Source organism: Camarhynchus parvulus, chromosome 13 (genome assembly GCF_901933205.1).
Source record: "Camarhynchus parvulus chromosome 13, STF_HiC, whole genome shotgun sequence".
Taxonomy (NCBI): Eukaryota; Metazoa; Chordata; class Aves; order Passeriformes; family Thraupidae; genus Camarhynchus; species Camarhynchus parvulus.
Genome location: NC_044583.1, coordinates 1,421,782 through 1,447,846, shown reverse-complemented (window position 1 = coordinate 1,447,846; position 26,065 = coordinate 1,421,782). Strand labels below are relative to the sequence as shown.

At 52.3% G+C, this 26,065-nt stretch overlaps 2 protein-coding genes across 5 annotated transcripts; one reads left to right on the top strand and one right to left on the bottom strand.

Annotated features, from left to right (window-relative positions):
* Positions 1–922: 922 nt before the first annotated feature.
* Positions 923–3,686, bottom strand: SMIM33 (small integral membrane protein 33). 3 transcript variants are annotated; one of them, XM_030957494.1, is made up of 2 exons: positions 3,431–3,686; positions 923–3,092 (listed from the first exon to the last, which is right to left on the bottom strand). In XM_030957494.1, the coding sequence occupies exon 2, from the start codon at positions 2,982–2,984 to the stop codon at positions 2,601–2,603; it is 384 nt and encodes a 127-aa protein (XP_030813354.1). In that variant the 5' UTR covers positions 2,985–3,092; positions 3,431–3,686; the 3' UTR covers positions 923–2,600. The 3 variants fall into 3 exon arrangements, with proteins under 3 accessions (XP_030813354.1, XP_030813353.1, XP_030813355.1); XM_030957493.1 differs by having other exon boundaries at positions 923–3,000; XM_030957495.1 differs by having other exon boundaries at positions 923–3,000; positions 3,548–3,650.
* A 2,665-nt stretch (positions 3,687–6,351) lies between these two features.
* Positions 6,352–24,565, top strand: ECSCR (endothelial cell surface expressed chemotaxis and apoptosis regulator). 2 transcript variants are annotated; one of them, XM_030957461.1, is made up of 11 exons: positions 6,352–6,485; positions 15,434–15,475; positions 16,000–16,050; positions 17,369–17,485; positions 17,956–18,009; positions 19,829–19,897; positions 20,430–20,531; positions 21,310–21,408; positions 21,950–21,986; positions 23,097–23,196; positions 23,739–24,565. In XM_030957461.1, exons 1-11 carry the CDS (start codon positions 6,434–6,436, stop codon positions 23,745–23,747), a joined length of 732 nt encoding a protein of 243 aa, XP_030813321.1. In that variant the 5' UTR covers positions 6,352–6,433; the 3' UTR covers positions 23,748–24,565. The 2 variants fall into 2 exon arrangements, with proteins under 2 accessions (XP_030813321.1, XP_030813320.1); XM_030957460.1 differs by lacking the exon at positions 23,739–24,565 and having other exon boundaries at positions 23,097–23,223.
* The last annotated feature ends 1,500 nt before the right edge of the window (positions 24,566–26,065 follow it).

The window sequence follows — 26,065 nt, the reverse complement described above, 5'->3', positions numbered from 1 at the left end:
GTGCTCCAAAAGCTTGTATCTAAATTTCTGTTTGCAAATGAAACACATGGAAGAGCTCCCCAAGGCTGGGGCTTCAGAGCTGGATCTTCCCAGAGTGCAGGGAGCTGCTGACAGGACGGGGGCAGGGGCACCCAGCAGCACCACCTTCCACTGCCACTTTGATTTGATTTTAGTTTGACAACCCAAAACACCTGAGCACCAGCCCGGGGTGGGCTCCCTGTGCTGCACAGGGTAAGTGATGGATCCGGGCTGTGACATCAATCAGACCTTTACGAGTCCCCAGCGGATGCAAATCAATAAGTGCCAGCAATAATTACCCATTTTGTCTTTCTCTTTATTAATATTTAGACGGTTTTAATCTTTTCTCTCTAAACACGACGTTTCCCTGCTGTGGGTGTCCTTCAGAGGGAGCTGTCAGGAAAGCTCCTGTTCCTCTAATTACAGGCTTTGTGCTGGATGGAGCTGCTCCCTGAGCAGGAATGACACAGCCACCAAAGCTGGGGACGGCTCTGCTGCCTCAGCCTGGGCGGGTGACACGGGCTGATGTCCCCAGGAGGAGGGTGCAGCCTCTCTGGGTGTCACAGTGCACATCTTGTGATGGTCACAAGGGGTCATCTTGTGATGGTCTCCAGCTCTTGGTGGGGGTGGCCACAACCCACAGATGTCATTTAAAGAGATCATGGAATGGTTTTGGTTGGAAAGGACCTTCAATCCCACCCAGTGCCACCCCTGACATGGCAGGGAGACCTTCCACCATCCCAGGCTGCTCCAAACCCTGTCCAGCCTGGCCTTGGGCACTGCCAGGGATCCAGGGGCAGCCCCCCCTGCCCTGGGCACCCTGTGCCAGGGCCTGCCCACATTTACAAAGAAGATTTCTTAATTAGGAGAAGTCCCTGGAGGTGATTATCTCCTCAGGGGTGCTGTTAGGGATGTAGACATTGCAAACAAAGCCCTCTTTTGACATGGAAGGGGGAGCAGGACTCCACGATTTTCAATGGAAATGACAGCCCTTATCTCCTCTAACACGGGTGTGAGAGAGCTGATAATGCCCTATCAGCCATGGAAAACAAATGGGAACAAATTCGAAACAGAAAACAACCCTCCCAAAAATAAATATAAATTATGGTTTTTATGGAGACAAAAAGTTTCCAGCAAGTCCAGCTTTAAAGCAAAAGAAGGGCTGGAAATAAGTGAGAGGAGGGATCCTGGAGCATTTGGCACGTCGGGAATACCTCCAACTCCTGGAGGAACAGGTAAAGCCATCTCTTGTCCAGCTGTGCCCACAGGGATCTGGGCCAGGGATCTGAGGGCAGACACAGACCTGGCTTTTCCAGCGTGGGAGAGGCGAAGCTGCATCCTGACTTCTGGGGCTCCAGCAGAATAAATCCTCGGGGGGATCTCAGAGGCTGCTCCCTCCCCAGGCACTGCAGGCACCGAGGGCCTGCAGCCACCACGGGAGGAGAAGCTGGGACTGCAGAGACCCCAGGGCTGGACAGGGACCGTGCTCTGACAGCCCCAGGAGCCTGCAGGGCTCCGGTTCCACCTCTCCTGATCCCTTTGTGGCACCTCAACAAGGTTCTTCCCAGGGTGACAGAGCCACCTCAGCATCACCCCACTGAGGGTGACAGTGCCAACCCCACCATCGCTCCCTCCTTGGGACAGCACTCAGGGATGGGGACACAGAGATGACCACAGTGGAGGTGACCACAGTGGGGGTGACCACAGTGGGGGTGACCACAGTGAGGGTGACCACAGTGGGGGTGACCTCAGGTCTCCCCATCCCTTTGCACAGAGATGCTGCAGGCTCTGCCCACAGTCATGTGAGCTTTCCCTCTGGTGCCAGCAGCTCCAGATGTTCAGCCAGCTGTGATGTGCCATTATCACCTCCTGCTGTGTCACTGTTCTCTCACCCACCTCCACTGGGGGCAGGACACGTGTCCCCTGGCACTGGCTCCACCCAACACGGAATCAGGAGCTGCCTCCTCAGCCCTCCTGTGCTCTGGCCGTGTGCCCGAGGGGCTGCGGGGGCTGGCAGGGGCAGGGCCGTGTTCCAGCCCCCCAGTGTGGGAAAAGGGGCTGTGCTGGGGGTCACAAAGAGGGGCTGGAAGCTCCTCTGTGCCATATAAACAGTGTAATGAGGACACCATGAGTGTGGAAATATCTCTCACTGGAAAACAATTCCAGATGATGCAACTTCCAGCTACTGCCAGGGGACTGAGCACAGCTCCAGAGCTCCCCAGCTGGGGCAAGGACCAAGGCAGCTCTGTTGGCCACTCCCAGGCGGTGTGAGACAGGTAAAACCAGGGCAGGTAAAACCAGAAGAAATGCTAAAGATGTCCCACGCAGGCTGAGCCAGGCCCAGAGCCCAGGCTGGGACCCAGCTCCTGCCTGGGGACAGTGACACCCCTGAGCTGGACTTCTGGGGGCTGGAGATGGGTCTTGAACCTCCTGGCTGAGCATTCCTGGGGCCAGACACGGGTCTGGGGAGGTGCAGCCTCTGTGAGTGGGCAGCAGTGAGTCCCGGGATATCCGAATGTCCCATCCCAGCTTTTCCAGTGGGACACGTCCCTCGAGCCCTGCCCGGGTGGCCCTGGGCCGTGTCACAGGTAGGTGATCTCGATGACATTGGGCTCAGCACTCCCGAGGGGAAGGTGGTGGCTGCAGGAGCAGTGGCAGGTCACTCCAGCCGAGCCCATCTTGCCGTGGGCATCCAGGTGCCTCCAGTGTGTGAGGAGCACGGTGTCCATGTGCTGGGCCATGGGCTCGTGGTGCAGCGTGACCTGCACCGTGCGCAGCTGCGGGCCGTAGTGCACCAGCAGCACGATGAACACGGCCAGCAGCACGAAGAGCACCACGATCACCGAGATCACCGGCAGCGCGTCCGATTTCTTGGTCACGCTCCTGACGATGGACACGGGGGTGAAGGCGGCCACGTCCTGGAGCTCCGGCTGTCTCAGCTGGCTGCCGGCCACCGAGGCGTTCATGGCTCAGCGGGGTGACCTGGCACGGGGACAGGGCGGTGACCACCGAGCCCAGCCCGTCCCTGTCCTCATCTCCTGCCCTCGAGCCCGCAGCTCCTGCTGCACGTGCAGCTGCCAGGGAATGGGACGATCCCGTGAGTGTCCCCTCCCTCGGGATCACAGCACGGGGGAAGTTTGGGTGCTGAAGTCTGGGGCTCGCAGGATGAGGCAATCCCTGCATCCCTCTGTCCTGGGCGCCTCTGGGCACCACACCTGGCTCTTGTGGGGAGCCCTCTGCCCTCCCCTCTCCACCTCCAGCCCCACGGTGCTGATCCAGGACCAAACCCCACGGGGACCTCCCAGGGGGACCCAATCCCTCGCCAGACAAAGATCCCGTGGAGCCAGCAGGGGTGGGAGCGGGGGCCAATGGGGAAGGAAGGCAGGAGAGCCCTGCCAGCCCCCCGGGGTACCTGGGCGTCCCTGCTGCCTGGGGATCATCATCTCCGGCGGCGGGGCTGGGAAGTGCCGGCGGGGCGAGCACGACGAGCTGCGGGCGGGCTCTCCGGGGAAGGTGCGGCCGGACTCACCTCGGAAGTTGCCACGTCACGGCCCGGCCCCGCCGCCGGGGCTCCCCGGGCACTCGGGGAGCGCCCGCTCATCCCGGGGCAGCGCCGCTCCGGCCCCGCCGCTGCCACATCAGCGCTGCCCCGCGACCCTCCTGTCCCCGCCGCGGGACAAGGGCTCTTTGTCTGGGGAGAAGCAGCCTCCCTCCCCCCGTTCGGCTGCAGGAAACCTCCCTGCTGCCACCGGCGGGGCGTGAAAATCGAATGTGGTGAAGGAATGGGTGTAAAAAACCCCCTTGGGCATGTGAGCTGTTTGCACAGCCCGGCACACCCACGCTGTGCTCCGGGCTGGAAGGGCCCTGTCCCCAGGGATGGCACAGCCCCGGGGAGGATGGTCCCTGCCGGGGTCCCACTGCTGCAGAATTTGCCCATTTGCCAGCACGGCTGTGGGGTGAATCCATGGGGAGCTCTGGATGCTTTGGGCCTCCAGTTCAGTGGTTGGACTCAATGATTTTAGAGGCTTTTCCAACCTAAAGGATTGTGTGAGCTGCTGGGGGTCACAGGCAGGAGCCAGAGCCAGGTCAGGGCTGGCACATCCCTCCCCTCCCATGTATCCCCACCCTGCACACAGGCACATCCCCTGGCCCAGGGGTGCTGTGTGTCACAGCCTCTGCCCCAGCAGTGACCTTGAGCACATTGCAGAGCAGAAAATACGGATCCCTCAGAGTTTCAGCCATTACAAAACGCATCTTCCCATCCTTCCACCCCAAAACACCACTGCTCTTACCTGCAGGCTCTCAGCAGACAGGCTGGGGTGAATATTTGGGCTCTGTCCTTCCTGCACCTGGGGAGGACACGGTGGGAAATGCCTTTTCCCATCCAGCCGAGCATCCAGAAGAGATTCAACTGCGTGTGAGCTTCTGGGTATTTGCACTCATTTCAGGATTCAGTAAAACCTTAATCTACAGCATAATCTCTGAGCATCACATCTGTGCAAGGGACAAAAGGATGGGGGGGCTGCTGGCAGGGGGTTTGTCCCAGCCAGGCTGCTGTGGAGGCCTCCAGCCTTGGGCCTGGTGGTGTTCCTGGGGGGTTGGAGGGGTTGGAAGTGACCCATGGAATGTGAGGAGCTGTGCCATGCACAGGGGATCATTCTCTCCAGTGCTGCTGCTGTCTGCCAGCTCTGGGAACCAGGATCCTGTTGGCAGCATAGGACACCCTTGGTGCTCTCCATGCAGTGAAGGAGAATCTCCTTGGCCTTTGACTGAGGCTCTGTGGCTTTTGGGGGCTGTGGGAGGGGGCTGGAACGGCCCCTCAGACCAGCAGACAGAATCCTCTGGCTTTGCATCCTGAACACCCACACAGACCCCCGAGAAGGACACAGGAACCTTTCCTAGGTGAGGACACTAAAATGCTTCTCCTCCTGCAAACACCACTGACATCCAGCACAGGATAAACCAGAACCTCTGGGGTTCCCACTGTGACAGGCAGGACCTGCACAGAGCAGCACAACACAAGGTCAGGGCCAAGTAACCAAATGCCTGAGCCCCTCGGGCTGGATGGGCAGAACCAGCCCAGTTTTCCAACTCCTGCCCTTCTCCAGGAACGGGGAATGGGGTAGATCCAAGCCCAGCATGTGCTGTGTGTCCTGCAGGGTGCTGCCTGAAGAGCACCATCCCAAAGCCACCATGCCAAAGCCACCATGCCAAAGCCACCATGCCAAGGCCACCATCCCAAAGCCACCATGCCAAGGCCACCATGCCAAGGCCACCATCCCAAAGCTGGCATGTCCCAGCACTCAGACTCGCTGGAGCTGCCCAGGGAGGCACAGGGTACAGGGCAGGCCCAGCTGCTGAGCCACCCTGGCCCCACAAGGAGCAGTTATCCCTAAATTCCTCACGGATGTGTAAGAACTCCCCTCTTGTCGGAACTCAGTGCATCCCTCTGGGTGTCCAGAGTTGCCAGGACCCCTGCCAGGGGGCTCAGAGACCCTGGCACACAGCCCAGAGCAGCTGTGGGTTTGATTATGACCTGTGGAGCAAATTACCAACCTTATATGAAGACCTGAAAGCCCCAGAAGTTTTAGTGTAATAATAAAATTATCACTAGATGAAAAAGTAGATTTTGGGGTTTTTAGAATAGAGGTTTTGGGGACAAGATGGAGGGACTTGGGTGTGTCCAGCCTTTCTTCTTCTCTACCTCCATCTTCTGCTGTGATGCTGGCACTTTGGGATTGGTTTAGAGTAGAAGCTCGCTGTCTAACATAGGTGATAGGAACTGGGAAGTAATTGTAAACATTGTACATGTAGTTTGTAGTATAAAGAGATAACACCGCCCTGGGGGCAGGCAGAGTGCCTCTGTCTGTCCTGCTGGATGGACCTCAGCTGGACAGGAGAAAAATTTTTATAGATAAGATACAATAAACAACTCTGAGACCGAGAACTGAAGAACTCCGACTCATTCTTCAAATGTGCGGGCCGAAACAGAGACTTTTCATGTGTCTCGGGGCTGCAGTAAACTGCAACCTTCCGAGACCCTCTCAGGTGGCGGGGAGGCTCCTCCAGCAGCTCTGACCCCAGGGGGGGCTGATGTGGGGGTCTGGGACCTGGGGCACATCGCAGCACACACAAAACACCTCCCCGAAAGCCGCCGAGGCCCGGAGCAGGGCATCCCTCCGAGCGGGACCGAACCCCGGCAAAGCCCGGCGAGGTTTCCTCCGCCGCCGCTCAACGATGGCTCACATCCTCCCCGGCCATAATGGGCTGAAAAACACAGTTCCCCTGTGGATTGAGCCCGTTTCCTCCTATTCTTTAACAGGAAGCCGAGCGAGAGTCAGCCCAGGCAGGCGGATCGCTGCTGCGGTCCCTCCCGGGATGGCCAGAGCTCCGCCGGGCTCAGAGCAGCGCGGAGATGCCGCTCCCGTCCCTCCGTGCTCTGCTCGGGCTCCTCCTGCTGCTCCCAGGTGAGCTGCGCCGCACCCGGGGAGAACCAGGGGGGATTTGGGGGGCCCGGCTTCGCGGGGGGCTCCAGAGGCAAGGCGGGGAGCTGCCACGGGAAAGCTCAGCCCTGCAGCTCAGGGGTGGCAGCAGCCGGGCTGCTGGGGAAATCGAGGCTTTGTCAGGTCTACAGGGTTTGTTTGGCACTGCTGGAATACAAGGATTTGTTTGCAGCTTAATGAAAGGAGTGTTTCTGCTGAGGCGTTGGGAGTCAGTGACTTTTGTCAAGTAAGAGTCAAGGTGGAATGTTTCAATGTACAGGACATTGTTTTCCTCAAAAATACTTTTTATTTGCACTTTTTGCTCTCATTAGTATCAATACAAAGCCCACGTGCAAGGCTCGTGCAGAGCACATCTCGTCCTTGCTGTAATAATTCTGCTGCTTTGGGGTAATTATTCTTTAACTTCTCTTTCCCATCTGAGTCGAGGTGTGGGATGAAGGAGCTGGTTTCCTGCTCCAAAGGATGACAGGAAATTGGGCCTGCATTGTCAGGCCCCTCTTCCCTTGCTGACAGCTGTAGTAGCTGGGAGCTGGAATACATTCAAAGGAATATAAAATAATGTGTCTCCAAGTCGAGGTTTTATCATTAAACCATAGAAGCTGCCTCGGGTTACAGCCACTGTGCTGGTAATAATGGGATTTTTAAAAGGCAGAGAATCATAGAATGGTTTGTGTTGGAAAGGAAAGATCATCTCATTCTGCAGAATATAGAAAGCAATTGGGTTTGTAGCTGTATAATTCCAAGAAATAAGAGCACATGGATTGGAAATTTTCTCTCTTCATTAGAGGCCAACACTGCTGCCTTCAGCAGAGGGGGGATTTGTGTCTGGGATCAGAGCAAGGATCACACCAGGGGGCTCTGAGCGCCTTGGCCTCCCTGTGACACTCCTTAATGCCCACCCAGAGCATTGCTTTTCCTTTTAAAACTGCTCAGAAGGGCTTTTATGGGGCAGCAATGGCACAGAGGGGGTCAGGCCCCTTCCCTGGCTGGGCTGCACCACACCAAGGTCCATGGAGTGGGAATCCCAGAGGCACTGCCCAGAATCCCAGAATCCAGAATCCCAGAATCCCAGCTCCCAGGAGCACCTAGTGCTGCAGCACAGGTGGAAGGGATGCCATCCTCCATCCTTCAGTCTCAACAGCACCACTCTGTCCTCTCAAAGCCACCTGTCTAAAATCAGGGGCAGGGACTGTCCCCCTGCATGGTCACAGCACTGTCACACCTCTCCCACCAAACCAGCCTTCCCTGGAACGTCCTGCCTCCCTCTTCTGCGCTGATCCAACAGCCCCAAAATGGCTTTTTAATTTCATTTTTAATTTTACAGCAAGGCCCAGAGGTGGTGCAGCCCCCGGGGAAGCTTCTGCACAAGGCAAAGCAGCAGCTTAGGAGAGGGGCAGTCGGGCTCCGTGGTGCCGCTGGTTTCCCAGCACACCAGCAGCTGGAAAAGGGAATTAGGGGCTCTGGAACAAGGCTCCCTGCCCTGGGGGAGATGGATGTAACCTTGAGGAGACACAGAATCAGCTTAGGCTAACTAACACCTGCCTGGTGCCACACAGGCCTTTCTCGCTTTTGCTTGGTGCAAATTCAGTATTTTATTAATTTAGCATTTCCTAAATTAAATTTCTCCATTCTCATGGTTATTTCTGAAGGGAGGTTCAAATAAGGGAATTTCAAGCTGTTATTTTGAAATTGCTGAGTTGGGAAGGTCTGGAACATTTCCAATTTGGTTTTCCTCCCCCTAGAAACACTTAGCAGAAAATTTGTCCAAACAAACCTCTTCCTATAGACCCTTTCCATTACAATGGGCAGGCATTTCCCAGACAAAAGATTTCCACTGCAAAAATTCCTCCTCAAAGCTGATGAAAACCCAGCAGGATTTCCCACTGTTGTTGTTCCATCCACTGCTCTCCTTATCTGTGCCACAGCCTGTGGATGGATAATGCCATGAGAAATGTGGTATTTCAAAAGCAGACATATGTTTTGAGACATACTTTTGATATAAGCAAAAAGATGGGGTGCAGCTGTAGGACAGGCACCCAGATTCCAGACTTGCGTCGTCAAACCAGAGCATCCCAAAGCAGATTTCTCAGCCAAGGGCGAGGCCAGCCCAGCCCCGAGGTGCTGAACAAGGAAGAGAAAGCAGGAGGTGGTTTGGAGAAATGTTTGCTCACACAACAAACTGCTCCCTTCGGTAACACGAAACCCCTCGGTGGCTCTGCAGCTCTGACTGCAGCAGCTTCCAGGAATTCTGTCCCATTTACAATAGGTGAGTCAACAACAGGTGTCCTTGCAGGAGGTGGTGCTGGTGTCCCTAAGGCAGGAACGTCCCTGCTGGGAAGCCAGGCTGGAGAAGGGAGTTGGGCCTTCTGCAGCAGCAGCAGCAAAGCCCCAGCTGGGAGCTCTCCAGGCCCCAGTTGCCAGAGGAGCCCACCCAGCATGACCCAACCACCTGAGCAGGGGAGAAGCTCCCATCTGAGTCCAGAGCAGGCACCAGCATGGGCAGAGGGATGGAGCAGCTCTGCCGTGGAGCCAGGCTGGGAGAGCTGGGGGTGCTCACCTGGAGAAGGGAAAGCTCCAGGAAGAGCTCAGAGCCCCTTCCAGGGCCTAAAGGGGCTCCAGGAGAGCTGGAGACGAACTGGGGACAAGGGATGGAGGGACAGGACAAGGGGGAATGTCCTTAAGCTGAAGGAGGGCAGCTCTGCAGGTGGGGTCTCACCCAAGCAGGGCAGAGGGGCAGAACTCCCCCTGCCCTGCTGCCCACACTGTGGGGATATGAGGTGTGGGGGATACATGAAGAGTTAGGAAATGTGGGAGCAAAACCGGGGTCATTCACCAAAAATCTGGACTCAGATGAATTGTCAGGCCAAGATGCTTTACCTGGCCTGTGGCTGTTGCTTCTGTGAGACTGGAACCTCTTCCAGGCAGGGTTATCCTTCAGGTGCTCCCCTGGCACTCAAGCCAGGACACTCAAGAAAAGCAGGTGGAAAGAACAGGAATTATGAATTTTTATTCTCTCTCAACAATGTCTGTCCTATTCCATAGCATTTCTAAGGCAGTATTTCTTATCTCAAAGTTTACATACAGATGCATATTATATAAACCTTTTATCAAGCTTTGAAAATTCTCTACAAATCCATTTCCCACACAATCCCTTAGCCACCAGCCCCTTCCACATCTTGTCTCCTGAACCAGTCCCAGCAGATCACATTCCTGCTTGGTGGTTCATAAGCACCAGAGAGCAGCACTCAAATAAACCTAGGGAATTTCAGAATCACTGGAAAGAATAATCAGTTTGGGAAGAAACTTGGAAAGTCTCCTCTGTAAAGTGCTTTGAGCTCTGCTAATAAGTAATATTATTAAAAAACTGTAGGTAGGCAAAGAGCACAGGCTGGGCTCTGGGTCCCATCAAGCCTCATTAATGGTGCCCTGGGCATGGAGTGATTTCCCCTCCAAAATCCCAGACCCAGCTCCAAACCTGAGGAGCAGCAGGGCCAGGAGAAGGACAGGACCACATCACCAGGAGCAAACCCAGAGCCCTTAAGTAAGCAGGGCAGGAGGAAACTCAAAACAGCGAGCAGCTGGGAGGGTGATGGAGCAGCAGCCTGGTGGAGCAGGGGTGGTGCAGCCAGGAGAAAAGCCAGGCTGCTTTTCCTTCCCTTCACATGGAAAAAGCAGCCCTGGGCAGCACAGGGGTGCAGCAGAGCCGCTCCGTGCTCGCAGCTTCCCCACATTGTTTGTCTCCCGGGTTGTTTCTACATCCAAGTGGGTTTTAATTGCCTCCCACTAAGATCTGCTTCCAGACTGGCTCACCAGAGAGGAGCAGGGAATGTGGTGCTTGCAGAGGATGCCCAGGCCCAGCCCTTGAGGACGGGCAGAGGAAGGCAACGATTAATTTTAATTGCTGATGAGATCCGGGATTAATTCCCAGCTCTCTAAACTTTCCATAACACTTTGACTGAGTCATTACAATTCAGAACAACTTGGCAGCCAGCTGCCAACCCCCCCATGTTATTTGGGAATTAGGCACTTGAACACTTCTGTGGATCTGGCCCTGATTTGGGCTGTCAGTTATCCACCCTGCAGAACAACACTTTTCCTTTCTGTCCTCCACAATTCCCACCCCACCTGTTCTGCTGTGAGACCCTCAAGGCAGAGACACCTTATTTAGGCACTTAATAAAACAGGGCCTAGGCTTTGGCAGGACTCTCTGCTTTCCAGGTTTCCTAAAAGAGGATTTTTTTCCATGTGGAAGTCCTAAGAATTGGGTGTTGCTCACTGCTGCTGTGTTTCACCCAGGAAACAGCTGCACCTGTGTTAAGTGGTTGGGTTTGGTTTTTTTTTGTTTTGGGTCATCTGACAGAAGTGCCAATATCTGAGTTGCAAAGCCTATTTTTAGCTTGCTGGATCTCTTTCCTGAAAGCATTTTCAAGCACAGGGTGACACAGAGGTGCAGCCCTGCCCTGTGGGCTCTGCAGGTGGGACATCCCCCAAAACTGCCAGGGAAGGGACAAATCCAGGGTTCCTTTTCACTGGGAATAGATGTTCCCTCCCCATCAGCAGTTCTGAGTGAACAGGAGCAGTCCCTGTGACTCCACACCAGTGCCAGAGATCCTCCCCAGTGACTCCAGCCCTCCATGAACACAGGCTGGACACCACAAGCCTGTCTTAAGCCTGATCTAAACCCTGCTGAAACCTTTCCAACAGCTGGCTCGGGTCTCTATAGGAGGCCCTGCAAAGTTTGGGGGTTTAAAGTAGTCCCTCTCTTTGGTCAGCAGCTGGAAAAACCATGCTTCAAATATCTACAATTGCCAAAAACAATACCAAAGCAGAAACACCTAAATTCACCTGTCTTTTGGTTGACATCACCCTCTTTGTGCTGAGGAGTGAGTGGGGTGAGCTGCTGGCTTTGGGAATATCTCAGCTGCCATGAGAGAAGGCTCCAGGTCAGTCTAGACACACCTAGCCCCACAGAAAAACAACTGCCAAGAACAGAAACCCAAAATTCTCTTGTTTACCCTTTGGAAAAATGACTGGGAAAGCAGCGAGCTCCGCGAGCAAAGCGCAGCTGCAGCCCCGACGTGCTCCTGTGCAGCCCTGCAGCTCCATGGCTAACCGGGATTCTCCCATGACAGCACGAGCACAAAGCCCTATTTCCCATGGTAAATCCCTCAGCCAGCTCCCAGTCCCCACCCAGGACTGCACAATCCAGCTGTAAATCCTTTGCACCCAAACACGCGATGAACTCCTTGGCAGCGGAGCCCTTGTGGAGGGGCTTTGATGTTTATTGCACTTCCAGCTGTGTCCTGATTATTGCTGGCAGCTGTTTCTGCAGCCAGGGCTCTCTGTGCTGGCAGCAGCCCTGGGAGGGAATGGTTTCCAGCTCCAGGATCCCCTGGGATATCTGCAGGGAGCTGTGCCACGTGGCGCGTTGTGTTCACCCCGTCCTGCTGCCCAGCCCCACAATGGGAGCTCGGTCTCATCCTGCCTTGCACAGATCCATCCTGCTCCTGTGGGACCGGGGATGCTGAGCACCCTGCCCAAAAGAAAACACCCAATAGAACAGGGCTTTTGCTTATTTGAGTTGGCAGGGAAGGCACAACAAGCAGCAGCAGCCAGAGGCCGGAGCCAGGCCGGCTGCACTTTGCAGTGAGTGTGGATGTGTTTAGAGAAGGCCCGGCCGTTTATTCCGGAGCACAATGCCAGAAGGGATCTCCAGCCCTCAGCCTCTCCAGAGCAGGGCAAGCATCAGCCCAGCCACAGGAGTAGTGGGGGAAAATCTGCTTTTTCATCTTTTTTACAATAACCACAAGGCTTAGGTTTGCAAACAGAGAACTTCAGAAGGTCTCCAGTGTGACCCTCAGTGACAGGATGAGCTGCAGTGAAGAAAGCATTGACTACAATAATTTCCTCCTGTCCAAGGGATGCTGGAGCTGGCCCATGGATTGTCCCATCAGGGATGGCAGAGCAGGGCAATGTCACCTCTCTTGCCCTCAGCTTCCTCACATCCCCAGAGGCTCTGTTCAAGCTCTCAGATTTCTCTTCTTCCCATCCCCAGAGGCTCTGTTCAAGCTCTCAGATTTCTCTTCTTCCCATCCCCAGAGGCTCTGTTCAAGCTCTCAGATTTCTCCTCATCGGCACCAAAAATGGTGGAATAAATGTCCAGCTAAGCATCTTCATTTTCCCTTTCCCTTTGGTAAAGGCTGAGTGCCGACAGCAGCTCTTTCTCCAGCAGTTCTGGGTGCTTCCACAATGTCCATGAAAAAGTACCTGGGAGCAATTCCATAAGTGTGCCACAGCTACTTCTCCCCTCAGGAAAACATGACAGAGCTAAAGAATAAAGCAGGGATTTATTAGGAGGCCTCAATGGATCCACCTTGGGCAGCACAAGAGCCCAGCCAGGGCTGCACCCAAGATGAACCAAAATGGTCCCAAAATGCACAACTGCTCACGGGGTCTCTCACTTTTATAAGTTCTGCTCCATTTGCATCTTGCAGTTCATTGCCCAATTCCAGCTTTAGCCCAGGCAGTCCCACCCTGCTTGTTTTGCTCTCTCCAGCCCACAGTGTTTGTGCTTTTGGGCCTGAGATTTGGATCATTTGTCCTTGGTTCCCAGCTGGAGCAGGAATTGTTTTGTCTTCCTGCTCTGTGCAGAGAGCTCACCATCCCTTCCCATGAAGCCCAGACCCACACACTAAAGCAGCACAGAATGTGAAAATATATAAGCTAAAACCTGAGGCATCACCCTGATGCTCCTTTAAGTTGCTCTTCAAAACCCCCAGGGAAGGATATCCCATAAATTCTCCAACACAATCACTCCTAGCACCTCACTAGCCCTGTGCTAAGGCAGGTTTCTATTTCCCAGCATCCCTTTTCCTTGCTGCACATAAAAGTCCTTAGTTCCTGATCCTGCTCCAAATGGAGTTAGAAAATCAACCAGTCCCTTCCTCTCTGTGTGATTAAAGACCTGATCCTGTCTCCTCTTTCATGGATTGAACAGGACAGTTTTCTCAGCCTGCTGCCCAGTAAATTAGAAGAGAAAAACACAGAAAAGGTCTGAAAAGTCCAGTCTGATTTTCACAGCCAAGCCATGTCTGGGAATAAACCTCATTTTATTATGTGTTCACCATGGTTTACACACTTCCTGTCTGGCTGGGATCATTGTCATAAAGCCTCAGACACAAAAACAATTACAGCTCCAGAGCAATTCCATGAGGAAAATGAGATCAATCAGGAACTCGCTACACCCAGAGGGTGCTGAGGGTGAGCTCTGAGCCAGAACCACGCTCAGTGCTCAGGATCTCCTTCCAGACACCCCTCCCTGCCCGGGCCCTCAGCCTGCCCAGGCACCAGCAGCTCATGGACCTGCCCCTGAGCTCATCTACACTGCCCCTACAGCTCCTGGCATCAAATCCTGGAATCACAGAGTGGCTTGGGCTGGGAGGGACCCTAAAGCTCATCTCATCCCACCCCTGCCATGGCAGGGACACCTTCCACTGCCCCAGGCTGCTCCAATCCCTGTCCAGCCTGGCCTGGGGCACTGCCAGGGATCCAGGGGCAGCCACAGCTGCTCTGGGCACCCTGTGCCAGGGCCTGCCCACCCTGCCAGGGAGAATTTCCTTCCAGGAGAGCAGGTTTGGCTGAAACGGGCACTGCTGTGCCCTGGCTGGTGCTGCCCTGGCTGGACTCCCCCTGCACCCCCTGCAAAGGCACTGCTCCCACCACAGAGCCCTGAGGCATCATGAGGGGACAGTGTGCTGGAAGGATTCAACCTTCCCTGCTGTCCCTTTCTCCCCAAATCCCTTTTCTCCCGTGGGACTGTGGTGAGATGGATCACCAGGGCAGTCAGACTCAGCTGCTTTCTGTACCTGTAGTGTCATTTCTGTCATTAAACTTAACCACAGGGAGCACCAGGGTCACCAGCAATAACCATTTGAAAATCCCAATTAGGATGTGCATTCCAGCAATGACAGACTCAAAGTCACCTTCCCAAAGTTAAACCAGCTGGGTTGGATTTGAGCATTTAAAGTGTATTTACATTTTTCAGGTCTTGTCCTCCAGTATGGGACATTTCTTTCTCCCATTTTCAAGGGCAGCATTTTTAATTGCCATCTCATCTAACTCTTGGGGTTGGACTAGATGATCTTGAAAGTTCCCTTCCAAACTAAAACACTCTGCTCTGTGACTCCATGAGCACAGGACCCCTGGAGCTGGGGGAGAAAACATCACAGATGCTGAGAGTAGGAAATGTGAGGGATTGAGGCAGGGATGCTTTGTCATGAATCCAAAAGAAAATCAAACAAATAAACCAAACAAAGCCCCCTTTCAGCTGAGGAACTGGGGACACAGTGAACACCTACAGCCTTGTACGGACCTGCAGGACTACCCAGCCCTACAGGGAAGGCAGCTCCTGAGGGCTGCAGCTCCCTCCAGACTCACTTTCCCAGGACACACAGGATAGGAAGGAGAACACTCCCACCAGCTCCTGGAAGCCTTTACAAACCTCATCCATCCATTCCTTAAGGGCTCAAGGGAACAAAGTGTTCAGATGTGTGTCTTACCTCTGAACAGCTCCAGAACACTGGTCACACACCCTGCTGTGCCAGGGCTGGGCTGAGGCAAAGAGCTCACGGGGAGGGAATGACCCCATGGATCTCTGTGGCCCCCAAAGGGGAGGAGGACATTTATCCTGGCTGGATAAACTCCACTACTAATTTACTCAGAACCTGATAGCTTTACACTCAGTAAAACTTCTTTGCTATTGCTTCTCTGCTAATGCTTTTGGGGCAATCCCGTATTTCTAAGTCATTCTGACAGAAGATGAGGAAAAGCCAAACCCCACAAGGAACAAGAACAGCAGTGTGTTAGTGACCACCACAGATCAGCACCACTCACCCTCTGCTCTTTCCTTTCAGGTTCCACAGCTCCCACAAACTCCTCCACCCCTGCTGGAACAGGTACCTCTGCTTGTGATGTGCTTTATGTGTCTGTTTGGATGTGGATGCACGTGGAAATGGGGGGATGCAGATTTGGGGAGAAGCCCCAGATGGGACCCTGATTCCAAACTCCCATCTGTTGAGGGATCTTCTCCCAGGATCCTGCCTCTGCCTGCCCCATCCATGAGCAGGCACCCCCAAATCTCCAGGGGACATGGAGGCCACTGTGCCCCAGGGGTGACCTGCCTTGGCTCCCTTTTGTCCAGAAGGGAGGGAGGCTGTGTCCCAGGAAGCCTGGGGAAAGCAGAGGGATCCTGCCTGCTCTTTGCTCCCTGCTCCCCAGCTGTTCCCTAGCAGCAGTGGATCCATGGAGCTGGTCCCTACAGCCACACCAGGGACAAACCCTCTCCTCAGCATCTCTTGCTCCCCTCACCCTTTCTGCTCTCCTTGGCTACCATGGCCCCTTTCTGGCCCACCCTCCAACCCTCCCTGTGGGATCCCACCAGCCTGGAAGTGTCACCTCCGTGCCTCTGCTTGTGTTCCAGGTCCATCCCAACCAACAACATCCAGCCCTGAAGCCAAGAGCCACAGCTCAGGTAATGCTCAGCTGCAGACTGGCCTGGGGACATCCCAGTGGGGAACTGCTCTGACCTCAGCCCAGCTGGGCCACCCCACAGTCACTGGGGCTGTGCAGGGGACACTGGTGAGGAGGAAGGAAATTTTGTGGTGTCAGGGCTTCTGATCCAGCCAACTCACCCCACAGGGATCAAGGCACAGGTGTGAGCAAAACCAGGGGCAAAAAATCGCTAAATTGAATAGGGAGAATGAGATGATCATAGAGTGGAATCCCAGAATGGTTTGGGTTGGAAGAGACCTCAAAGCTCAACCCATTCTCCATGGGCAGGGACACCTTCCACTATCCCAGGCTGCTCCAAGCCCTGTCCAAGCTGGCTGATCTTTAAGATCCCTTCCAATCCAAGCCTTTCTATGATTTTTGATATGTATAGAAAACAATTACACAATAATTTATCTCTCCAGCTCCATGTCTGTTAGTGTCCACTTGGATCTTTGGAAACAGATCTCTTCCTGCTATGTTTCAGGAAAAAAAATAAAATCTAAGCATAGCTACCCTTCCAGGAGGATCCCAAAAATATCAAGGAATAAGATCTCAAAAAGATCTCTGCTTCTGCTTCCAAGCCTTGCAAAAAAAAAAAAAAGAAGAGAAACTTTATCCTAAATTCTAATATTTCACTGAAACATTTGGATAAAGTGGAAAAAAACCCCACCACACTAACCTTGAAACCAAACCATTTCACCATTTTCTCAATTTCTTGTGAAGCCAAGAGCAGTCTAGACAAGGAAGTTTCCTATCAATTCCCAGCTGGTGATCCACTGTTCCTTGCAGAGGGATTATTGAAAGCTTTCCCCCTCACATCTTGCTCTGGATCAGGGGCAGTTTGGAGCAGGCTGAGGCAGAGGATGGAGCCTGCAGACCACTTCAAGGGCTCAATTATTTGTGCTTGGAGACTCTCAGTGAAAGGAAAGGTGGAAGTTGGCATCTCAGAGCACAAGGAAATGATCACGTGGTGCCAGGCAGCTCCAGGCAGGTCAAGTGTCTGGTGACAAGAGCACCTTCACTTTTCACAGCAGGGAAAGAAGCAGTGGCAGACCCTGACTTTCTCCTCGTGTTTGCTGAGCTCTGCCAGCTCAGCATCTCCTCACAGTGAAAAGAGCAAAAGGAAATTCCAAAGTACAAGAGCTCCTTGACTCTGAGCAAGATGAAGGCTATTTCCATGCTTCCCCTAGCAGATGATTCCTCACTCTCGAGAAATTTGAGGGCTCTGCAATAGCTGTACCCTCTCCAAGCTGTTTCTGAGCTGAACCTTTTGAAGTAACACCACAATTTCTCTACAGAGCCATCAGTAAAGGCAACACCAGTGACCAACCTGAGCATCACCTCTGTGGTTCAAACTACTACAGCCAAACCCTCCCCTACCACTACAGCAACTCTGACAGCAACCACTGAGAGAGGTAAGGATGGAAAAATCAAATATTTGCTCAGGCAGGACCCGTTCGTGACTCCCTCTTTATCCAAGCCAAACTGCAGGCATCAGAATATTGGGCCGAGTCCACATTGTGCTGGTTATTCAGCAATTCTGCAAATATTGAATTTCTCAGAGGTTTTTTTGCTGAAAGAGCAGCTTCTTCCAGCTCCCCAGATGGACACAGCCGGGCCAAGCCCATATGAGAAAATCCAGATCATGGTTTATCAAATATTGGAGCAGCTCCAGTCTCCCCAAGCTCCCTCTCCCAAGCTCACCCGTCGGGTACACTCTGAGCTGACTCCACACCTGGCTACCTGGGCAGCCTGATGTCTGTCTGGAGGGAAAGCAGCATGCAAATAAAGATTTTTTACTCCATGGACACCCAGCAGCTCTCCACAGTGGAATCTGTAGTGGCTTCCCAAGTTAATTGTCCTTTCCCACGTTTTCTTTATCTAGATGATAAGTCCAGTGGAAACAGAAGCACGGCAGCTCCTTCTCCAGCATCTCAAGGTACTTTGTCCTTTTAGAGGCTAACAATAAGATCAGATCATTTGATGGCAATCATTGGCACAGGTTCTCTAAGCATGAGTCTTTTTTGGGGGGTGAGCCATCCAAAATCACATCTGGTGTCTTTATAAGCAGTGATAAAACATGAGATAAATGCTCTTAACATCCTCTGCTGGGATGGACTTGAGCAGCCAAACAATGGATCTATGTTTAGGAGAGGGGAGCCCTTTGCAAATCTTTTCAAATAAATAAAATTTTGCTTTTGACAGTTTGCTTAACCCAACCTGTAAGTACAAATTAGAGAATTCAGTAAGAGTTTTCTCAAAATAAGGGCAGAATCCAAGTGACTGGAAGACTGAAATCTGACAGCTGAGCTGACTCTCCATTAAAAACTCAGCTCCAAAAATCTGCAATGGTCAAGAAAGTGCTCTGCCTCTCCAAGTACCTCTCAGATCTCCAGCACAAGCAAGGCGAGGAAGCTGTGGTCAGCTGTGCCCACACAGATGCCCACCCAGCATGGCTGTGCCCAGCTAAGCCAGGAGCCCTTTGCTCAGAGCAGATTGCTGTCCATTCCAGCCCTGATTTACCACTGAGAAGCTCCACACATCTTTGAATAAAGATGCTGATGCTTCCAAAAGCCAGGTCTCCCATTGTGTGAGACTCAACATTTCCCAGGGATGGGGTATCTGTCCCAGGCTCAGCAAACCACAGCTTCTCCCTGTGGCTAGAAGAACAATTTTAGAATTAAACAAAGAATTTGATGAGTGGGCAAAAAATTGTACTGCAGCAGACCCTGCTTCTCCAGACTGTTCTGCTCCTTGTGAAATGGCTAGATTTATTATTTCATGCCTTTTCTTCTTCTTCTGGCTTTTGGCAAATGCCATTCCAAATCAGGGGTGTTTGCTGCGGGACAGGACCTGGGTTCAGCAGCTCCCCAGGCAGTGCCAGGAGCTGTGCACACCTCTCCAGGCACCACAAACCCTTGGCCAGCATTGCTGCTGGGAGCCTGGGCATGGGAAAGCAGGGAAGAAGATCCTGCTTGACCTACAGATGGTCTTGTGAAGGTCTGAAGTATCACTTTGAGTCTCCTGACAGGGCCTGTAGCTGCTCATCAAGGTCGATGCAGACACTCTGGCTGTTCAACAACAGCCTGGAGGCAGCAAAGGATGTTTTTTCTCTGTACAAGTAAAACACACGGGCTGACTTCACATTTCCTTGCACAGGCACTGGAAGCAGCTGTCACAAACCAAGCAGCTTCACACAAGCCAGTTTATCCCACTGAGAACTGGAGTCCTTGCTTGGACAATCCTCTGCGCTGCCACAGCTTGATTACCTATGGTGTACAAGTTAGCCAAACTCAAAGGTTTAATTACTTCTAGATAACCCAGCATAGCAAATCCATTCACTTCAAGTCCAGGGACAAGGCAAACACTCCATCCACACCCAAATTCTGCAGTATTTTTCCCCTAATCAGACTTATTTTAAAGTCTCAATGTTTATGACCTACAGCACATCTATAACCTTCCCAGCTCGGTCTTCCAGCCCTGCCTTGCTGTTTCTGCCCCAAACCCATAACTGGGACTGCAGACCCTAAAGAGTTCACAAAAGGGGATTTGAATTTTGGTTCCCTAGGTTTCCATTTGGACCTAGAAAATAGGACAAAATATGTTTGGTGGGAAGCTCTTAGTATGGAGGTGGGAGTATTAATTCCAGGTTTCCTCAGATGTCACTGGCACTACTGTGAATCCATTCTCCTCTCCATCAGTTTGGTTCTTGAATGTCCCTGGAGGTCAATGCTCACATTCTGTGTCTCTCTGTGCAGGTCAGGATCACATGAGGAATGAGAGCACCACAACATCAGCGACTCAAGGTGCTTCCTCCTCACAGACAGGTGATTCCTGCTCCATATTTTATATTCCTCTGCACAGCCAGCAGCAAGGCCATCACACAACTGTCTTCAGGGCAGCATGGACACCAAAGATTTCCTGAGGGGTGATGAACATCCCATCCAGCCCTTGAAAAGCCTGTAAAGCTCTGCAGAAACAGCACTTCAGGGCAACCTCTTGAGCCTGGGAACAGCAGGAAAGGTGCCATTATGGCAAAAGGTTGTAAAAGCAGAAAGGCTGGACAAATTCCCTCCTCAATCACAGTGCCAGTGCTGACTTTGACCTTTCCCCACTGGGGTCCCAGAAGGAAACCCTGTGGGTGCTCTCAGCTTGTCCATAAAAGGAGCCCCACCAAGGCAATGATTCCACACAGGTCTCACTCACTTTGCTGTTAATATTGATGGGCCTGGCCAGGATCCAAACTTGGTCTCTTCATGAAGTGCAAGTGAGAGTAAGGGCCTCTAGGATTGCTAGGAATCCTCTTCCCAGCCGTGGAAGAATGACTTTTATGTAAATCTACCTTTCTCCCCTCTGTAGGCACCTCAAAACCCATCACCCCAGCACCCAACTCCTCCAGCCAACTGACCGATCCCACCACCCCAACAGACGAGAAATCACCGCTGACGGTGGCAGCTTTTGGTAAGGTCTTGTGCCACCTGGGGGGAGGAGGGGTTCTCTTTCACCAGGTGTCCTGGTTTAGGGCAGTTTTGGGAGAAAAAAACGCTGGTTTGGACACCCAGCTCCATGAGGCCTTGGCACAGGATGCCCAGAGCAGCTGTGGCTGCCCCTGGATCCCTGGCAGTGCCCAAGGCCGGGTTGGATGGGGCTTGGAGCAGCCTGGGACAGTGGGAGGTGTCCCTGCCCATGGCAGGGGTGGAATGAGATGAGCTTTAAGGTCCCTCCCAACCCAAACCATTCCATGATTCCGGGATTCTAAGTCTAAGGGATTCTTAGCAGGACAAATTTCCTGTGCAAATAATTGAATTATTGAGGCCTGATGTCAGTATCAAATCCACACTTGATTTAAAGTGTCTAAAGATGGTTTATGGGACAGATAACATCACCCACAGCTCTAGCTTGTCTCTCCCTGTTACATTACTTATTTATCTGGCTTTACACACTTTTGGGATAAGATTTACCGACTGTAGCAGGAACATACGGACTCTTATCAATCCCCAGTGTAATCAGCTGACTTCTGCCTTCCTGGCACTGCCTTACCAATTAATTATTTATTGATTAAGTATTCATAGCAGCCCTTTGAGGTTAAAACACAGGAGGATAAAGCTATTTGTTCTAACAACTGTTTGCTTCTCTGCCTATTACGAACCATGCTCACATTAATGAAAATATTGATTTCCTAGCCAAGTTTTGATGTCAGTCTCTCTGCTGCTCAGATAGTCCTCTCCTCCATCCCCAGGTGTCATCAGCTTTGTCGTTATCCTGATAGTGGTGGTCATCATCCTGGTCAGCGTGGTCAGCCTGAGGTTCAAGTGCAACCACTCCAAGGACTCTGAAGGTATCTGTCTGAGGGAATCTGTGCTTCCCTAATCAACAAATCACCAGTTTCCATGTGGATCTGGCAATTCCTAAAAGATGCATTTGAAAAGCTTACACCGTGGTGGGGAGGTTTGGAAGCCAGACTGGAACATGGATTGAGCAGTCAGGAATGCAGTGTGACCTCCTGGTTAGAGCCCCAGCCCAGCCTCATCTGGATGTGGTCTCAAATTTCCTGCAGCTCAAATTCCAAGAGGTGGGCAGCTCTTCCAGCAAAAATCATGGAGTTTGACACTCCATTTTCCACGAAGCAGTGCCCAGCAGAGGGCAAGGCTGCTCTGCAGCAAGGCAGAATCCTTCCTAAAGCCCAGCAGGGCCAGCAGTTCCTGCCTGTACGTCCCCTTAGCTGAAGGCTTTTCTCTAATCAACTCCCAAGTTTCCCCCACAGTGTCTCCAATCTCATTCAGATTTCATTTATATCCCTGCACAAAGTAATTCAGAATAGAGCTGACTTATTTTATGACTTCTCACCTCTACATCACCACCTGCTTTTCTCTCCCCAGACAAACAGAAACCAGGAACCTCCATGGTATCAGAGAGGTAAGGCTGCTCCTGCCACCCACATCTCATTGAGAGTGCCTGTTTTATCCCAGAGCTAATTTTAGCAAGGAAAAGAATCTGCTTTGGTTATTTCAGGTGGAAGGAAGCTTGTCAAGGCATCTTTGAGAGAGCTTGAAAAGCAAAATCAGCTTTGATAATACCTCCTGCTCTGATAGAGACATAAATAGATCAATATTTAGGGGGCTCATCTCAAAGCTGCACTGAGAGAAGACTCCCCACCTTCCCAAAGCAGATTGTCTTCCTTGCCTAGCCAGAGCCCTGAGGTCTAAACTCGAGTTTCTGGATCTCAGAGCTGTCTCAGATATCTCCCAAGATGCCCATTACTGTTTCTCAGTGAGAGCAGGACAAAGGAGCCCCAGTTCAGAGACTTTTGGAAGAGAAGCATCAAGCAGAGAAGGGTCTATCAGAACCCCATGGTCCATCACTGCTATTCCAGAGGAGAGGCTGAATGTGGGAAAACAGCAGGAAACAAGAGCTGGAAGGGACCAAAACATATTGCAGCTATTTTTCCATCTAACAGTTTCCTAAACCCTGGAAAGGGACACAGGGAGCAAAGTCTGTGAGTATTTAGGTGCCAAATTTGCATCAGCATCAGTGGTCACTAAATACCCTTAACGATCATGATCCAAGGGATCTGAAGCCACTGAGGCAGAACATGCCAGAAAATAGGACAGTGCCTAAGGTTTCCTGACCCCAAAGTCATCCAGGCTCCACTGGCAAGGAATGCACATCCCAGCCCTCAAGGTAGGAAAAAAGGGGAATTCCACCTTCCCAAGCCTTGTAACTCCCTAGAGATGGGCTTGAATCAGGACAGCAGCTCGGTGGGTGGTGGAAACCAAACCTGGTCCCCCACACCAGCCTCAGCCTTGCCTGTTTGTCTCCAGCTCTCTGCAAATAAATTTTGTCCCTGGAGGTGTCCAAGGAACACCTGGACATGGCACTCAGTGCTCTGGTCTGCTTGACCAGGTGGTGATTACTCAAAGGTTGGACTGGATGATCTTGGAGGTCTTTTCCAACCTCAGTGACTCTGTGATTCTGTGGTTCCTCTCTTGTTTCCCAGAGTCATTAATTATCTCCTTTCCTTGGCAGCTGCTCAGCAGACACGAGCCAGAAGGGGAACAGCATCACTCTGATCTCCATGAAGAACATCAACACCAACAACAGCATGAGCTACCCCCCATCAGAAAAGGTTTCCCTCTTCAGCCTTGCTTTTTAGGGAATCAGCTGGGGATCATTTCTCTGGCTGGATAAGAGCATAAGGCATAAGAGCATGCCTTGAGGTATTTCTTTGCTCTTTTATTCCTTCAGAAATATGACAAAAAACCAGCTGCCACCAAACTTCTAAAGGTCCAAACTGCTTCCAGTGAGCCTGGTGAAAAGTTTGAGTGCCTGTCTCAGGTTTACCTGGGCTGGCTGAACTCGAGGTGCCAAGGTTACCTCATGTACACAGGTGACATCACCTGTGGCCAGCTGCAAAGCTGGAGGAGTTTGCCATTAAATGGAGAGGTCTGTGAGAAATCGAGGTCTCACCCTCCAGCCCAGCTTATCCACTCCTGCCCCTCAGGTAGCTGAAGCACATCCCCATCAGGGCTCTCAGGTCCATCCCACATAAGGAATTCTTATCATTTTCGGTTGTTTTAAAGCTGGCAGTGAGTTTGGGAGAACACATTGCTCTACTGCCTTTGTCAGGCCAGCCAGGCCACTGATGACCACGTTTTGTTCTTTTGGCAGGTGCTATGAAGCCAAGAGTCCAGAGCTTGAAGCTGACACGTGACAACCAGCAGTGGCTTTCTAGGTTCTTTTTATTTTTCCTTCGAGAAAAGAGCAAGGGTGGACTTTATATATAAATTATTATGTCCTTTCTGATCAGTACATTTACAGTAGTGTCCTACATAGCTTCCCCACCTGGGGCCTAAGGGCTTTCTCCAGTTACAGCCTGCCACACTCGGTGGTTGATATCTAACTCTATTTTTGATATGCCTTCAAACACTCAGATAATTCCAGCAGCAAGAAGCACCAAGGCACCATCCACTCCACTAATAAACCTCTGCCTTAGATGAATGGCCTTTATAGTCTGTGCCAGGCAGTCACAGGCTCGTTAATCAGCATAGCCCCACGTGGAGCCAGACCCGTGCTTGGGAAAGCCTGATCCGAAGCTGAAGGCCTGATGGGACTGAAATGCCCAAGTTCTGGGTCAAATCCCAGCATGACTGCTCCAAGCCCCTTATCCCTGGTGCCCTCATTGTCCCCACAGCAGTGGGATGGTCACATCACATCCCCTACCTCACAGGGTTGTTGTGAGGCCTTGTTAATCCCTGTCTGTAAAGCGTTTTGAAAGCCATGAATTAAAGGTGCTGCTGAAATGCAAATTGCCATCTTAAACACTTTATTATTATGATTATTACTCATAACAACGGAGCTTCAGGAGGGCAGATCATTATCTCCCCACGTGCTCAGCTGAAGTGTAAGGAACAAAGTCCCTGCATAGATCAGGGTTCATCTCAGTGTAAAATGAATGGCCACAAGCAAAATGCTGAGCTCCTTCAGCTCCTGGAGTGTGGCAGCCCAAGTTTGCCAGGAGAGCTTCCAGGGGAAATATAGGGTGGATATTAGGAAAAAGCTTTTCTTATCAAGAGTGATAAAGTTCTGGAATGGGCTGCCCAGGGAAGTGGTGGAGTCGCCACCCCTGGCTATGTTTAAAAAAAGCCTGGATGTGGCACTTAGTGCCATGGTCTAGCTGAGGTGTTGGGGCTGGGTTGGACTCGATGATCTTGAAGGTCTCTTCCAACCCAGTGATTCTGTGAATTCTGTGTGATCTCCACCACTGCTTCCCCAAAGCTTCCTGGGACCAGGAAGAGCAGCATCCCCTTGTGCAATGCAAGAGGCAGCTGTGCTTTGCAGCTGGCAAGAAAATGTTCAGCAAAAAAAAAAAAAAAAGCAACCTTTTCAAAGCTCCTGGTAAGAGCCAACACACTTTTAACCTCTGACATTGTCACTGGGTAGTTTGATAAGTTGTTTCTTAATAAATTAAGCTTTTCTGGTAACATTCATGAAAAGTAAAATGTTGTCACTCAGCCAGGCTCCACCAGACTGGTGAATTTCCTTAACACGGAGTCCCAGATAATTCCCAATTAGATGGACCTAGACAGCTCCAGTTCCCAGAGACCTGGAACTCCATACATCACATAGAACAAATAGATTTTTAGTGAAAGTGAAGCTTTAACAAATCTCCCCAGACCTCTGAGATTCCATAGGATCTCACCACTTCTTTAGTTTTCCTTCCTTTGACCTCCTTCTTCCCACAGGCCCTTGAAGGTCTTAAATTGAGGATGGGCAGGCCCTGGCACAGGGTGCCCAGAGCAGCTGGGGCTGCCCCTGGATCCCTGGCAGTGCCCAAGGCCAGGCTGGACATTGGGGCTGGGAGCACCTGGGACAGTGGAAGGTGACCCTGGCAGGTGGGATGAGGGGAAACCACCAACAGCATTCGCAGTGATGGAGGCAACCAGGAAATGTCTTGTAGTGAGGGGCCAGAACAGGACACAGCCCTGAGGTGCCCAGCAGTGCCAGCACAGGAGATGGGCTGGCACAGCCCAGCAGCCTTTGACCTCTTGCCCACCTTGGGCTCACGTTCAGCTGCTCTCAGCGGTGTCCCCAAGGCCTTTCTGAAGCTGTTCCAGAGTGCCCAGAGGAGGGGCCGGGGCTGGGGAAGGCTCTGCAGGGGCCACCCGAGGAGGGCTGAGGGCTCTGGGCTGGTTCAGCTGCAGAGAGGAGCCCAGGGCAGAGCTCAGGGAAGGAGGGAACGGCTGCAGGGGAGCTTTGGGATGGACACCAGGGAAAGGTTCTTCCCCAGAGGGTGCTGGCACTGCCCAGGCTGCCCAGGGAATGGGCACGGCCCCGAGGCTGCCAGAGCTCCAGGAGCCTTTGGGATGCACAGGGGGGACTGCTGGGGGGTCTGGGCAGGGCCAGGGGCTGGACGGGGTGATCCTGTGGGTCCCTTCCTGCTCGGGACATTCCACAATTCCATGACATTCCATAATTCCACCATTCCACCATTCCAT